Here is a 16002-nt window from a genome sequence, read left to right on the forward strand (position 1 = left end):
TAGCCTTTTTGAAGTAAGAGTATCGATCCCATAGGGAGCACATGAATCAATCATTTGTCTCTTGGATGGTGCAAATATTATGCATGCAAGTTATGAGTAACCCAAAGTAGTAGTAATATAATATAAATGGTGTAGAAACATAAAACTAAATATTGAAATGAAAGTAAATATTGATAGTTTCAAATGAGAGTCTTGAAACCAATCGGACTAAAGGTTCTCGAGAGTCTGGAGTTCCCTCTAGTGTGTGCGTCTATTGTGGTGCCTAAACACAATGCTATGTCAGATTCCTAAGCCACTTTGCATATTTCTATTTGTGGGCAGAGCGGGTACAGACACATGCATATACTTGGCAGGCTCGTTCACATACACCACCACCGTTCGTCCCCACTCTGGTTACCAAACAGTGATTAAGGGGGAAAAGTACCCCATGGATGCAGCCTATAGGTGGTCTTTATTTTACCCCCTGCTGCAACGATTCAGGACGAAGGGGGATGGGGTCAGTCATGTCACCCACCACGGCAACCAACCATTCCGCCAGTAGTAATAACCTTTCGTCCAAAATTGGCATACATTGGATGGTCAACTTCACCCAACGTCAAGAAGATCATTAACATAAATATGCAAAGAGGATATAAATCCTAATATCATACGATCTATTACACGGTAGGTTTCATCCATATCCCCGAGAACCAGGGGAACTACTCACTCATGAAGGCAAGAAACATGATAACACTGTCGATGTAGAACATGAATGAATCACACATGTAACACGCAAGTTGTCCCTTTTAGGGTTCTTGAGATTACAATGAATAGGATGTGGACGATGATGATGATAGTGGTGATGATGTTGAAGCCTTCCCGATGATGGTAGTGGAGGCAGCCATCACCTCCTTGCCGATTCCTTCCTCTGAATTACTCTGGAGGCTATGGTTCCTCCTTTTGGACGGGTTTCTGGTCTCTGTATTCGTACCATCCCCCATCCGATTTCACGGGGTGGAAATAGTTGATCCAGCGGCGTTGCACTCCATACGACTGCTCATACGGGCAGGCATGGTCGTATGGAACGTCGTCTTTTACCCTAGAAGCGCAGCGACGATTTGTTCTTTGGCCTTCCTACTTGACTCTTTTATGGTAGGTGATCATACTAAATGCATGATTTCACTACCGTTTCCTGGGATTTCTTCCAAAAAAATTGGTCCAAAACATGTTACCTGGGATAAACGACAAAAAGAAATGCACGAACATGGTAAAATTCCACAAGGCATAAGGAGTAGGCACAAAAATACTAGCAAAATAATCACATAATTTGGACCCACCACCTTGCTAGCGTGGACACCCAACGCCATCAATATAGCGCCATTGTTAAAAAAACTATGGTGGTAGTGGACCCCATCTCATCAATATTCTACATGTTGATGGTGTGTCATGTGGACAAAACCACCATTATAATCACTCACCTAGCGACATGTAATGTACTTCGCATGCCACAAACGTTTCATGCAGCCAATCCCCCCCCCCCACCATATAACATTTCACATTTCACATTAAAAATAAGCACATATAAAAGAACAATACCAATTAATAAGCGACAATCTCACAAATAGTACTAGCTAGCTAATTAATAAATGACAATACTCTCACAAACACTAGCTAACTAATAGTTAATAAGTAGTTTATTTAACACTGATGGCCCAGCCACACATATACTTTCAAATGAGATCAATGATGATCATCATCCTCAAGTCAACACGCGGGGTGTTTCTGATAGTGACTAAGATGACCTGTCCAACACAGATATTCTTGCCAGCAAGGAAGTTGTTCCACCCCGCCATGCTTAAGACAGTGCAATCATCCGTGTCGACTGCATACGCACAGGTGGTGATGGAGCCCCTTGTGGTAAGGCGTAGTCTAGCCATGTCTGCTTCATCCGGCTCGATGTCACAACTCACCCATAGCCTCGTAGGTAATTTCTAAAAAGCATACATATATGATAGATGAGCATGTCATGCGCAATTATCAACAAAGCATACACTTCAATTCACATATATCATCGGATTCAACACTAAGCATATCATCAGCTTTTACACTAAGCATATCATCAAATTACTACACTAAGCATATATATCATCAAATTACTACATTGAGCATATCATTTCTGGAAAAAATACATATGTCATGTGCAATTATCAACAAAGCATGCATACACTTCAATTCACATATATCATTGAATTCAACATTAAGCATGTCATCCAATTCTACACTACGCATATCATCACATTACTGCTACAGTAAGCATATCACCAGATTACTACAGTAAGCATGTCATCAAATTACTACACTAAGCATACCATCACATTACTACACTAAGCATGTCATCAAATTCTACACTAAGCACATCATAAAAATTACTACACTAATTAAGTATCATCAAATTACTACACTAAGTAACGTACCATGACATGGCGGATAATATTCATCCTTGTCAGATGGCTCACGAATGGCATCCCGGCGTAGGCATCACGTGGCAGAAGTTTTTTCCAAAGGTTGTCCATTTCATCATCGCCCAGCCTCGTTCTTTGGCCATAGAGGGCTTCATCAAGTGGGTCCTCATCATCTTCCTCCGTGTTGAGATAGATAACAACCAGCCTGGGTCTTCGTCCTCTGAAGGAGAAGCTGATCAATTCACCCCCCAGTGAGTCGCATATGGGCAATGAAATGATCTCATTCATCTCCTCAAATCTAGGACATCTTTCATTCCTTCTCGACCTCCATAGTGTAGGCCCCCCAGGAGCGTCGAAGATCATAGTGTCTTCGGTCAGCTCATTGAATTCCTATCTTGCATTGCATGGGACGATATGTGTAAGAACAAAACACACACACACACACAATGCATTAATGGAAATAACAACAAAAATAAAATAAATAACTTTTAGAAGGTTCATATAATTTGTTATCGCTGCAGGAACAAAACTCAGCTAGAAGTAGATGCCGAACAACGTGCCAGTTGCAAGGCTGCTAGAGCACCTTAACTTGCACACTCGACATGGTGGTAGTTGCGCCATTCTAAACAAAACATATTGGACACTAAGTATAATCGGATTGTAGACTAAACACTAAGTATAATCGGTTTCAATACTAATAAATCAATTTCTACTAAATATAATCAGATACTGCACTGCTAAATCTAATTTTACACTACTAATTGTATACAAAAATAAACAAAATCGGTCGAGGGAGACACAAATAAACAAATTCTACACCGCCAATCTAATTATAGTTCTTGGCTTTCTTCATCTACAATGTCTATCCATTAGCAATCACACTAGCAATACAAATTTAGCAAATCTTCTACCTACACAGTAGCATTGAGCATTTACAGTACTAAAATTCATCCATCCATCTATCAGAAAGCTAGCACCATTCATTCATCTATCAAGCAAAGCATCTACTCCTACCAAACAAACATACATATTCACGGTACCAAAATTCATCCATGATCCATTCATCAGTCCATCCATGTACAGAGAAGAAGTATCTTATTTTTCTGGCTCAGATCCGCCACTGGAGGGAGACGCTAGGGCAGGGGAAGAAGATGCGCGAGGGGAGAGGGGAGATCTTCTCCTGACCCAGAGGTGGCGGTTGACGCACTAGTCCAACGACTACGAGCGGCGTGGTCGGGAGGAGGAGGCGGCACTGGTCGAGGGGGGGGCGAAGGTGAAAACAATGTGGGGTGAATCGAACTTAGATTTTTTTTGACTGGATAGGGTAGTTAGAAGATGGACTAGTGCTGGCGTGGGCCTAATGGGCCACGCCATAAGAAAATTTAGCAAGCAAAAAAAACTCAGCAAATATCTGTGGTGTAACAGAATTTTTTTACGACAGCACTAAGGTCGTATCACGGCCGTACCAAGTATGCACACGCCAGCACTATTTGAAAAAAAATAGTGTTGGCATTGGTGGGAAATGGTGCTCCACCAACAAAAGTTGTGGCTAGCCATTTCTCCACTAGTGTAGAAATGCACCTAACACATGGTGGAAGGAGTATTTGGAAGCAAATGATGTCCATAACAGGCTCAAGTTTGGAGAGGCACACCCAGAGATGATTTAGCGGTGCACTACCTAGAAAAATATCAATTCTTCCAACATGGCATATAACATTGTCTCGAACTCAAGCTCAATTTAGGTGACATGATGATATATGATGTGACCCGTGCGCATTGCGTGGCATGAAGTGGGGGAGTGAGTGAGATTGAACGTGCAGGTAGTTGCACTCTTTTCTCATGCTACAAGGAGTAGTATATCTCCTAACCTTATATATCAGTGCTAATGTTTCTCAAGTAGTAGTACAAGACTAAACTTACACACTTGCCATGCAACTTAAATGGGCCTTTGTGATTTCAGAATTTTGTTAGGCTGATATAGAAGACTTAGTGGTCCAAGACCCATAATATCTAACAATGTACACGGACCGACTAACTAACTAACGTGAGTAGTCCTTTACCACTGTAATAGGTATACCTCATGAAATAAAAGTTCATCAAAACCTATTTACATGGTAGCTAATTTTAAAGATATCGACATGAGGAACATTACGATGAAACAAATTTGTAATTTGGACCCTCAATATATTTAGTTAGGATTTTGAATATTGAAAAGAAATCTGCACATACTCCGTACAACAGCCCACCCATGCCGACCGTGGCAGAAATCCCACTAAATCAACCTCCATGCTCCATATGGCGCCACGCCGGGCTAACCCATGCGGTACCATTTTACTAGTGATTATGATTAATAACTACAATTGTTGTGGTGTTATTAGATGATGACATTAGTACTAAGGTGGACTCATAGGCCTCTCTTGTCATGATATAGTGAACATGATACACTGTAGGTAGAAGTTGGGATGCCCATTAGTGCATAGTTTGCAACACTAACATCATCAGTAACTCATGGATTTGACGAGCTTCTTCTCATTTGAGATGGTGGAGTGCAACCTGTATCAGCTCCTTGATTGTCCGAGCACCATCCATCCCTTCCGTCTGAAAAATAGAACTAAATTTTATCAATAAAATTAAGTAGCATTGTGTGCATATGTGTCTTTTGATGCTATCACACCTTTCAACGAGATTTTTCACTTATAGAAAAAGCACATGCATGCATGCAGGAATCTTTCATCTAATGTTGATGTCATCACGTTAATTGCATTTTTGAACTTTTGTAATGATTTATCTCACAAATCGTTAATCCGATTAGCGATCCTTCTACACCGCTAGGTTTTTCTTCACAAGGGCTTCGAAACAAGATCTGATATTGACATTCTTCAATGATTTTTTTCATTGCCATCAGTTGTCATATTATGTCACCCTAGTTGCCATCTTTAACCTTGAACAGTTTCCATGATGATTGTATATAGTTACCGAGAAATACTTTCATACGTTTTTGGACACTGCAATGTTATGCATAGCTAAAGAGTGAGTATTCGATGATTGACAAAAGTAGGAAGAGGCATCAACTAACATAAGCATCATGAAGCAAGCTTTTAGCGGTGTATATCAACTTCCAGAAATCTGAAAACTAAGTTAATTTCATTTTAACAACAAGGTAGCAAATAAAGATAACTAAGTGACACTAATCTGGCAAGTACCAGCCAAAAATTCGTCGAAACATGCTGGTATGGGATCTAGTTTTGAAGATTTCGCCACCAGAATGCTAGTGAAAGCGAATCATTAATTGGGTCAATGATTTAAGAGGTAAAGATTTTTTTTGAAATTCAATTTAGGGAAATGCTTTATTGATATCATGCATTTGTTTGTATGCATGCATGCACGAGAGATAGGGGGAATGTCACATTGCAAGCCCAATATGAGGCGTTACAACCTAGTGCGCTCGTACACTGTGATTTATACCTACTTTCAGCTCTAAAAACATATAGTTCAAATCTCTTTTTTTTCTGCGGGATATAGTTCTAGTCTTACTCACCCAAAACAATTGATTTGACAAAGGCAGCCTAGAACTGAACCAAACACCCGCATCCCCCACGCCGCCTCTTGCGACATGGGGGAAACACTCATCACATCCACCGCTAGGGTGCTCCTTTGTCTTCCCAACACATTGCTTCCACTAGAGGGCTCACATGCGAAGCCTCGGGCAACTCGAGGAAGTTGGCGATGGGACACGTCGTCCCTGTGGCTTTTGTTGCGTGGATGCAACAGCTTCCTGGTGGTGCTGGGCGGGCAACTACATTATGGAAGCCTCGTTTTATGGCAGCAACAGCAGTCCCAGTGCACGTGGCGGCTTCCCTATTTGGCAATGCGGCCTTGGTTCTTGTCGACTTGGATCGGGAGGCACGACATCGATTTGGCGGCTATCCGCTCCTGATCTAGTGGCGGCTGCGCTCCACGCGGGCGATATTGATGTGCCTTTCATCCTCCGGCTCCAGCCATATTGGCCCCTAGGATGACAGGCCTGTGAAGGGCTCTCTCTGGTGAGGTGGTAGTCAGTGGTGTTGTGCTTCGTCATTGTTGTTGGTCCTTATGGCGACCACACCGGCGTGCAACGGTGCACTTGCGACGCATTGTGGTGCCCACCGAAAGGTCTTTGTGAGGGTTCCTCTCTCCAGACTCAGTGACTAGCTTTGGCGGGACGATAGCTTGGCGCAGAGGGATGGTAGCTTCGGTCTTGAGTTATGAGATGAAAGCCTAGGGCTGACCTGTGTGGGTTATACCTAGCAATTCCGATACGTTGTATCGAGTAGTTGGATCATAGTCTCTTACCATAAAAATTGCTGCATGTGCAGCAGCAACGACTATTAGAAATCCGCAAATCCATGTGTTTTTGTGTCCTTACCTTGCTGAAGGTGTTGCTCGGATATGATTAGACTGGTTCTTTAGGGTGAAAATGTATATTATAGCCTTGGGTGGTTGGGTCTGGTGACGGCGACGCATGAGCGCCGATCCCTTTCTGAAGGCACTGCTATTGATGAACCTCGTCATTCGTGTGTTGTCATGGAATGGTTGCTACTGCTATGGTCATTGATGTAGTTTATCGATCGCGGATCTGATCGCTTTGAGGTTTTTTTTCCTTGTCTATGCATAGTAGTGTTGGTCTTATATGACTACTATTTGGCGACGTATTTATGTGTGCGTGCATGGGTGTTGGTTGTACATCCTAACCATGCAAAGGTCAGGTGTGTTCTCTATGTTTGTATCATCCTGATGCTCCATTAATTTTAAGAAAATAAATTTCACCCTTTATTAGAAAAACAATTTATCACAAACATACAAAGAAGACACACCGGGGGCATAGTGGTTTTGGAGCTGACCGTTATTGGTTTGGTAACAGCGCCGGCAGAAGGAATGGATAGATGGGAGAGTTTGACTCTGAGAGAGATGGTGCATACAGGGATGATTGTTACAGAGGGTCTTCGTCGTTCAGCTGCGGCGAATAATAGCGACAGAGCAAAGATATTGCCAAGCTGAACAACCTCCTAAGGGCGTTTTTCTGGCAAGGCAAGAACAGTGTTCAGGGAGATCAATGCTTGGTGGCTTGGGAATATGTGTCTATGTCGCGGTGTTCTGGTGGGCTGGGTGTGCGGGATGTGGCTACTCATAATCAAGCTCTGTTATGCAAGTTCACGGCCAAGTTCTGCAGTCCTCGGATATTCCTTGTTTCCAGTGGTTCGCTTCACAGTACTGCGATCGTCGTATTGCTTTTGGGACACAGAGCAGAGATACACCCATTTGGAAGGGTTTCAAGCGGTTTATTCCATGGTTCTCAATGCTTCCAGATGCTCTCTGGGTAATGGGAGTTGTCTCTCTTTTTGGCATGACAAATGGCTTGAAGTCGGGCATCTTAATCATGTGTTGCCGACTCTCTACACTTTTGCAAAAGACATTTCTTGCTCGGTTGCTTCGCAGCTCTCTGCTGATGGTGTTTGGGATGTTCAGCTGCACCCTAATCTTACACAATCGGCAGTCCAGGAACTGCAGCGCTTGCACTCTCTTCTTCTGGGCATTCAGCCTGCGCCTCTTGACAAGGACACTCGTTCTTCCTCCCTTTATGGAAAGGTTTCGAGCACTTCATACTTTTATCACCTTCTCACCTTCCGGGGGATGAGTAGCAGGTTCAACTCGTGGGTTTGGGACCCCATAATTCCGCTTAAGTACCGTATTTTCTTGTGGCTGGCTTTTTGAGGTCGTCTGAATACAAGAGATAACATGGTCAGGAAACAATGGACCTCGGTGGTTTCTCATGCTGATTGAGATGTCTACCCGGCCCGAGAGTCCATCGACCATATCATCATGCGTTTCTCTCTCGCATCTACTGTCTAGGACAGGTTTGACATGGCTAACTCCGCTGATCTGCTGGATTTTATGCATCATACTCAATCACGTTGGACGTCGTCGGCTACTTGGCATGTCCTCGTTGCTGCCGCTGCTGTCACTCTCTGGCACACCCAGAATGGTAGGATTTTCAACAATAAGATTTGGTCTCCATCTTATGCTCGGTTGTACACATCAAATCTTCTCAAGCTATGGAGCCACTGGACAAGGAGACTGGAGCGTAAAGAAGTTGTTCTGCTTTGGATGCAGAGTTTACGTGCATAATGTAGATCACGTTGTTGTTGTTGTTGTTGTTGTTGTTGTTGTTGTTGTTGTTGTTGTTGTTGTTGTTGTTGTTGTTGTTGTTCTGTTGTTTTGTTTTGGCTTTTGTTCTTGCTCCCTCTGTTGTTCTTCCTTTCGCTAGGCAGCTTATGGCCTATGCACCATGGTGCAGAACATAAATGTAATGGACCTACGGTCTCCGGGCTACGGCCTGTTTTGAAATATACAAAGTAGAATGTGATCTACCTTTCATTTCAAAAAAAATAGCAATAGAATCACCGTGGAGACCAGGGTTACATTCGCGACGATGAGCAATACTACATACAAGGGTTCGAGGAGTAGTATGCACATGCCAAAGTCAGTGCTGACGACATATGGTGCTTGCAGTTTGAGACTCATGTTTTTTTAGACAGTGTGTCAACTCGAGCCGTCCACGCATCTACACTACTTATAAAAGATCAAACAAAATCTTCTCTAAAGACATCTCACAAAATGTATGCAGATCAATTACCACCGTATGATTAGGCCCACTAAGTTAATTTAACAGCTAACCTTAATCTAATCCTATTTGTATGTGCATTTAGCAATTTTAATTGACTGACCGTACTCCACCAAAACACCCCACATACGCCCCGCATCAGCAACTCCTACAATCACGCAACACATGCAATCCAAATTGCCACCGGTTATCTCTCTCCCTTAATTAGCGCCACCTCTCAATCTAATTAATCCCGTACAAAACCTCCAACCAAAAAGAGAAAATTCCAACGAGCATGCAAGCCGCCAGCCAATGCATGCGAGACGCTCCCGTCGTTAAGCGAGGACTCCGTCGTTGAGGAACCCAAAGTAACGCACGAGGGAGGGAGGACAAGGCATGTAGAGGAGAGGGCGAGAGGCCGCGCCCAGGGCGGCGGCGCGCTTGCCCGGCAACATGCACGTGAGCCTGACCCTGTCCGGCGGTGGCGGCGGTGCGCTCACCTGGCAACATGCATGCGGCCCACCCTGTCTGGCGCCGGCGACGCATGCACCCAATGATCGAGGGGCGAATGCCCCCAGGAGGAGACACGTCGTGATGTGAGTGTCGAAGAGATCGAAAGGATGCGCCGGCAGGCTCGCCGACAACGCTCGTGCCCTGGCCCTGTCCAGCGAAGGAGTGTGCGCATGGGAGACACATGAAGAGCTCACATACGGCCAGATGATAGAGCCACCCGCGTACGCTGGCAAGACGAACGTGCTCTCGCCCGAAACCGAAACTCATGTACAAGAAGTAGTGGCCACGACAGCACGCGAGCCACCATCAGGGACGCATGAGGAGGAGTTGTGCCTTCTTCAGGGCACCCATGTGTCGTCGCCCACTGCTTCACTCGACGTGCTACACGTTTTGGCCCTGATTTGCCACTGCCTCGCCATCCGCACACAATGCATCATCTCCCCGCACCCCATCCGCCGGACCTCACCCCCACCGTATATTCCCGCCTCTGTAACTTCTAGGTTTGGCATTATCAACAAATGAAATCTGCAAATTATCATGCATCTCTGCCTCCTTTGGTAAGAGGTGTCTCAAATCCTAACCTCATTTGCATTGTCCTATTTTTCATTATAGCACGAACACGAGATTCAAACGCTCAGGTTCATGATGCATCAATGGGTGAGTTTTGAATTTTGTTCAATATGAAAGAATATTGGTTTTCTCCTTTCGTTCTTATTTTGCACCATCCATCATCCTTATAAGCATTTGCTCCACAACATGATGGTTGTGCATGCTTACAATGGCAGAGTGATAGCAAGGAATCCGAATGTCACCCTCTTTCTCACTTCAGTTTTCTGATGTATTTTGTTCTACACGCTGGCCAATTGTTATTTCTGGAGTACTTCATCTATGTGTGTTTTTGCAGGAATATTCCATGTGTGATTGCTACCAGCTCTACTGAAAATCAAAAGTCTCCTATATTATTGCCACTTTAGTGTAAGGATTTAGATTATGTTCCTTGTACGCGCATTTGTTCTTCAGATGTTAATAATTAGTGATATTCCTGCTATTTAACAGGTTACTCCTGGCGCTGTGATGCATGAGTGTTGGCAACTATATTTCGGTCAGTGTTTACTATGCAAGAATTAACTACAAGAATTGTTTTGTACTTACTATCAGCATCTCACCACAGGTGACGTCTTTTGTAGAGCAGAACTCACATTTATTTTCTACTACCTGGATATTGTGTAGAACCCTTCAATATCTTGACTTATTGTTTTCACTCATGTTTGAACTGTAGACCATGCATTTTTTTACAACAATAAGCAAAATTTAAATCTTTTCCGGTGGAAATGGTTGGCTCATTTAATCAGCTATCATGCACTCATCGTATGTGATTTGAATATGTTGATTTAATCGACAATAGAAAATTGTATTGCTTCGTTACTATATTCCCTTCCAGGTGTATTTTACACGTTATCAACTTGGAATAGATGACCTCTCACAATCGAATTTGAAGCTACTCTTCCTCGCTTTTTTTGAAGTTACTTTACAAAATTCATAACATGATTGGGCATTGTTGTCCAATGCATTATGTTTCATTTTCTCGAGCATAATATGCTCTTATACATTATTATTTTTGCTTGTCGTAGTTCTGTCAGCTGTATTGGACCGCATGTCCACCATTGATCTTTCTTTGAAAAACTTCTCGTTGTTGCTCAACTTACATGATGATACCAAGCCGAATATGGTGTCTAGCTTTATCTTCAAGCACGGTGAGTGTCTTTAGTTGGATCTTTGAGTTCACGCTTGTTGTGGTTACTTGTGCGGGTGTGTATCGAAGTGTATCGTGCGTTGCACGTGCAAACTTACTAGTTGAAAACGCAAGGACGGAGATACGTACCAAGGTTCGAGGAGTAGTGTGTTTTTTTATGTCGGAGGATCAAGTGGTGGTGCAGCTTCAGAGGATTATCGCGGAGGATTTTCATTGGTCACATTTTATGAGGTAGGACAACATGATCGAAATTCTACCCTCTTATTTTCCTTGTGAGATACTCCCTCCATTTCATAATTTAGTGTGTCCGCATTTTTTAAGATTTAAATTTGATCACAAATTTAACCAACGTGAACGACTGCGGCGGGAACAAAAATTATATCATTGAATTCGTATTCGAAAGAAGTTTTCAATGATATAAGTTTTGCTCCCGCTGCAGTTTTCCACGTTGGTTAAATTTATGATCAAACTTAAATCTTAAAAATGGCAGACACACTACATTATGAAATGAACGGAGTACTACCGGTTCATAATAATCTATCCGGTTGATGGAGAAAAGAAACCAACGTATGCTTTTTATGAACGAGCCCTGTCACATATGACGTCATTTGTGTGACGTCATCAAAGGTGATGTCATCAAAGAAATTCGGGAGCAACCGAGCAAAAGGGACGGACCGGAAGCAAATCTTTTTCGTTGGAGAAATCAGGATAGAGCGAGAGGAGCAATTGATTGGGTGGGAAAGACAGCGAATCGATGGACGGTTACCTGGATGAACATGGTGTGGACCATGCTGCCGGCCACGGTGGTGACGCTTGCCGTGATGACCTTGAGACAGAGCGACTGCAGCGCCCCGCACACCTTGGCCATGGCGTCCCGCGCCTTGCCGTGCCTCAGGCTCACCACCGACAGCTTCTCCGCTACATTCGTCACCTCCAGCTGCACAAACCGTAACAGCGCAGTCATTCCATCGATTGCACTACGTCTCTGCAATTGCAATTGCATGGTGTCGTTCCATAACGTTGCCTCGAAGGTTGATATTTACCTCGAGGATTTCGACCGGATACGTGGCAGGGGAAGTGATGGCGTCGTTGATGGAGGAGGCGGAGCTAGTCCTCCTCATCTTCTTCCGCCGCGGCAAGCCCACACCGTCTTCCTCCGCTTGGCTCCCGACGGAGGCGACGTCCTCCGCCTTGACCATGGCGGTGCAGTTGTCTGGTTTGAGGTCGGATATCTCGGCTAGAAGCTGCCGCTCCTGCTCCTGCAGCGCCTCGATGTACGCGATGGCGTCCTGGATGATGGACGCCTTGTCCATCTAACGCCGCACAAACGCCAAGCAAATTAAGCACACCGTGATCTGTAAATTGATGAATCGCAGGCGGGCGCGGGCGCGCTCACCTTGGTGATGTTTGGAACCACGCCGCGGAGGTTGTAAAGCTTCTCGTTGAGCCTCCTGCGACGGTCCCTCTCCATGATTATGTTCTTGCTCGCGCGGGTTGCCATCGTCATGGCCGTCGACCACGAGCTGGCGCCGTCCGGCGAGCTCGAGTCGTCGTAGCTGCAGGAGTACAGACCGGACAGCGAGTCCTCAGCCGGCAGGTACATACTGCAACAATCAACAAGGCTAAACCAACGGTTAGTAGGCACCAAAGGAAGGAACAATTACCGGCGATGGATTGCCCCATGAACAAGCAGAGGGGCGCACTTGAATGTGCAGGCTCACCTGTCGACGACGCCGAGCTCCAGCACCTGGGCCTCGAAGAAGTTAGGCGTCTCCCAAGAGAAATCGAAGCTCATGTCCATGTCGGCCTCCATTGCAACGAGACAACGAGTCGATCTGCTCGCACAGATGGTTGTTGGCCTCTCTCTCTCTCCCCCGTGCTGTACTGGCGCTTGTTTTTAGCGAGGGGTTTTGTTCTGCCAGGGGTACTTGATGCTTCACTCGCTACTCGCTAGTCAGCACCCAGAGGCTTTATACAGAAGCATGGAATAGTAGCAGGATGCGATCAGGATGTGACTGCGTGTGGATAGCGTGAATTCGTTAGCACAAGTGGCAGCGTGTGGACGATGGTAGATCTGCGTCGCAGGGTGGCGGGGGCCGACGTGCGAGCGAGACCACCCTACCTGATGGCACCTGGCGCCTTCACGGCCTAGACAACGTGCGTGCCGTACAGCCATTGGCTGGTTTACCATTTACGGGAGTACCTAAAACTCATCTAGATGAGATATAATTTGGTCTCATTCACTTGGAAACAAGAACATATAACATCCACGTCAGCACACACGCATCTTATAGCATCTTATATCATCATATCCAATGGCTATAAAAGATGAATGAGACCAAATTATATCTCATCTAGATGAGTTCTAGCAAAACTGTTCTCGATTCGTGTCCCATTCGAGATCGAATCTGTGCCTGTGCGCTGCTGCCCCCTTCATGTCAACGTATGGGCCCAACAACTTTGGCACCTCGCGTGTGCTCCGTCCAGGCCATGAGAGCAACTCCAATGGCCCGATCCAAACCGACGGCGATTTTATTCACTTTTTATCCGTTTGGGTCGGCCAGGTAGACACGAACGATCACGTTCGTATTTGGGTCGGCGTGTACGCCCAACGCTGGCCCGATCCATTTTTGATGGCGCGAAAAAAAACATGCAATAATTATACATTAAAGCCGGCCAGGAAGGCCGGAGAGAGTCCACACGTTTCAAATTAGCATTAATAAAAATTAAAAATAAACTAAACTACGAGGCGGCGCGCTGCCCTAAGCGTCGTCGTTGTCGTCCTCGGGGTCCGTGAGGTCGATGAGCGTCGGCGCAGGGCCGGCCCAGAAGAACGCTGAGTTCCAAAGGGCGTTCATGTCCGGCGCGGGCTGTGCCGGCGCGGGCGCGGGCTATGCCGGCGCGGGCACGGGCTGTGAGGCCGCCTGTGCCGCCGCGGCCTGGCGCGCCTCCTCCTTGGCCTCGCGCTCGAGCATCTCGAGGTACTCGCCGTGGCGGCGCTCCTCGGCCAACCGGATGTGGCGCCAGTGCTCGAGGTACGCCGCCTCCTGTGCCGCCGTCGCCCCCACCCAGATCGGCGGCACACTGACCCACTCACGCACTACTCCCATCCAGGAGTAGCACTCGATGGGGGACGGCTCCGGCTCCGGCTCCGGCTCCGGCTCGGCTTTCACAGAGACGGCGGGGTCACTGGCGGCAGGACGCAGTCGCTCGCCGCGGAGAGGGCCATGGCCGCCTCGTACGCTGCCTCCTCTTCCTCTGCCGCCGCCGCCCTGCGCCACTCGTCATCCTCGCTCTCCTGGTAAACAGACGATGAGCGGGGGCGGTGGCATGGTGCGGTCGACCTCGCGGACGTCGCGTCGCCTCGCCTCCTCGTGCTCGAAGGCAAACCAGCGCGCCCAGTTGGGCGAGTCGGAAGCGTAGGCGGTATCGCGGTGCTGCTTCGGTGTCAGGAGCTCCCGCCGGCGCCGCACCTCCTCCGCGTGTGCCCTGGCCGACCGCGGGGCCGCCGGCACCGGGATCCTCTCCGGATTTAGGTGCCAGTTGTGCGGCAGGGTGACGTCGGGGTACGGGAGAGGCACGCAGTGCTGCCAGTGCCACTCTGCCTGGTGCACCGGCATGTTGACGCGATGCCTCAGCCGGCGAGCTGGCGTCGGCGGAGGCGGGAGAAACTCTATGGGAAAGGGAGTGGCGGGCGACTTGGCCTTGGCCTTGCTGCTGCTACCGGCGCCGGAAAAGAGCCCCATTTGGCACAGCTAGGGTGGCTAGGGTTTGCCGGCGACGGGGGAGCAAGTCTGGCTAGATGGGGATGGGGTCTGGCTGGAAGAGGACGGCCCCGCCGCACGGCCGGCTTAAAAAAGATGACCGCCGTCGCTAACGTGTGGGCCCGATGTCATAAATTAAGCTGACCAGGTAGGTGGCGGGCGGTTGGACGACCGCCAGGTGGGGCCGTGGAAGACACCGAGAAGGCGCGCGTAGCGTCCGTTCCACGTCCGCGCTGACGCATTTGGGGCGCAAATTTGGGCCGCAAATGCGTCGGCACGGACATGAAGTGGAATCCATTTGGGTTTGGGTCGCCGCATTGGGCCTTCTCTTTTACCCACGCCGACCCAAACGGACGGCGGTGGACGAAATGGGTCGCCTCATTGGAGTTGCTCTGATGTATGCTTGGCAGCGGGCAGCTGCATCTTCCCGTGGGGCTCATAATCTTGATGTGCGTACTATATACTTCCTTCATTTCATAATATAGTTTATATACTCGCTCCATCTATATGTATGTAGGGCCTAATACGTTTTTCGAGATTCCTTTTGACTATGGGTTAGAGTAGTAATATATGACATACGTGTTACACAAAGCATATCGTTAGATTCGTACGTGAAAGGAGTTTCTAGTGATATAATTGTTGTATCATACTTCTCCTCCTCCCCCTCCCTCGCCCATCGCGCGGGCGGCTGATACGTCTCCAACGTATCTATAATTTTTGATTGTTTCATGCTATTATATTATCTGTTTTGGATGTTTATGGGCTTTATTAAACACTTTTATATTATTTTTGGGACTAACCTATTAACCTAGAGCCCAGTGCCAGTTTCTGTTTTTTCCCTTGTTTCAGTGTTTCGCGGAAAAGGAATATCAAACGGAGTCCAAACGGAAT

The 16002-nt window shown here is 46.7% G+C and overlaps 2 protein-coding genes across 3 annotated transcripts; both read right to left on the minus strand.

The window, feature by feature from the left end:
• Positions 1-1564: 1564 nt before the first annotated feature.
• On the minus strand, positions 1565-4462 carry LOC125537592. Its single transcript, XM_048700914.1, has 2 exons — positions 2454-4462; positions 1565-1970 (listed from the first exon to the last, which is right to left on the minus strand). The coding sequence occupies exons 1-2, from the start codon at positions 2802-2804 to the stop codon at positions 1710-1712; spliced, it is 612 nt and encodes a 203-aa protein (XP_048556871.1). The 5' UTR covers positions 2805-4462; the 3' UTR covers positions 1565-1709.
• Positions 4463-4626: 164 nt separating this feature from the next.
• LOC125537591 (transcription factor BHLH6-like) lies at positions 4627-13306 on the minus strand. 2 transcript variants are annotated; one of them, XM_048700913.1, is made up of 5 exons: positions 13069-13306; positions 12744-12951; positions 12391-12660; positions 12114-12284; positions 4627-5039 (listed from the first exon to the last, which is right to left on the minus strand). In XM_048700913.1, the coding sequence occupies exons 1-5, from the start codon at positions 13158-13160 to the stop codon at positions 4971-4973; spliced, it is 810 nt and encodes a 269-aa protein (XP_048556870.1). In that variant the 5' UTR covers positions 13161-13306; the 3' UTR covers positions 4627-4970. The 2 variants fall into 2 exon arrangements, with proteins under 2 accessions (XP_048556870.1, XP_048556869.1); XM_048700912.1 differs by having other exon boundaries at positions 12744-12969.
• Between the last annotated feature and the right edge of the window lie 2696 nt (positions 13307-16002).

Source organism: Triticum urartu, chromosome 2, assembly GCF_003073215.2.
Source record: "Triticum urartu cultivar G1812 chromosome 2, Tu2.1, whole genome shotgun sequence".
NCBI lineage: Eukaryota > Viridiplantae > Streptophyta > Magnoliopsida > Poales > Poaceae > Triticum > Triticum urartu.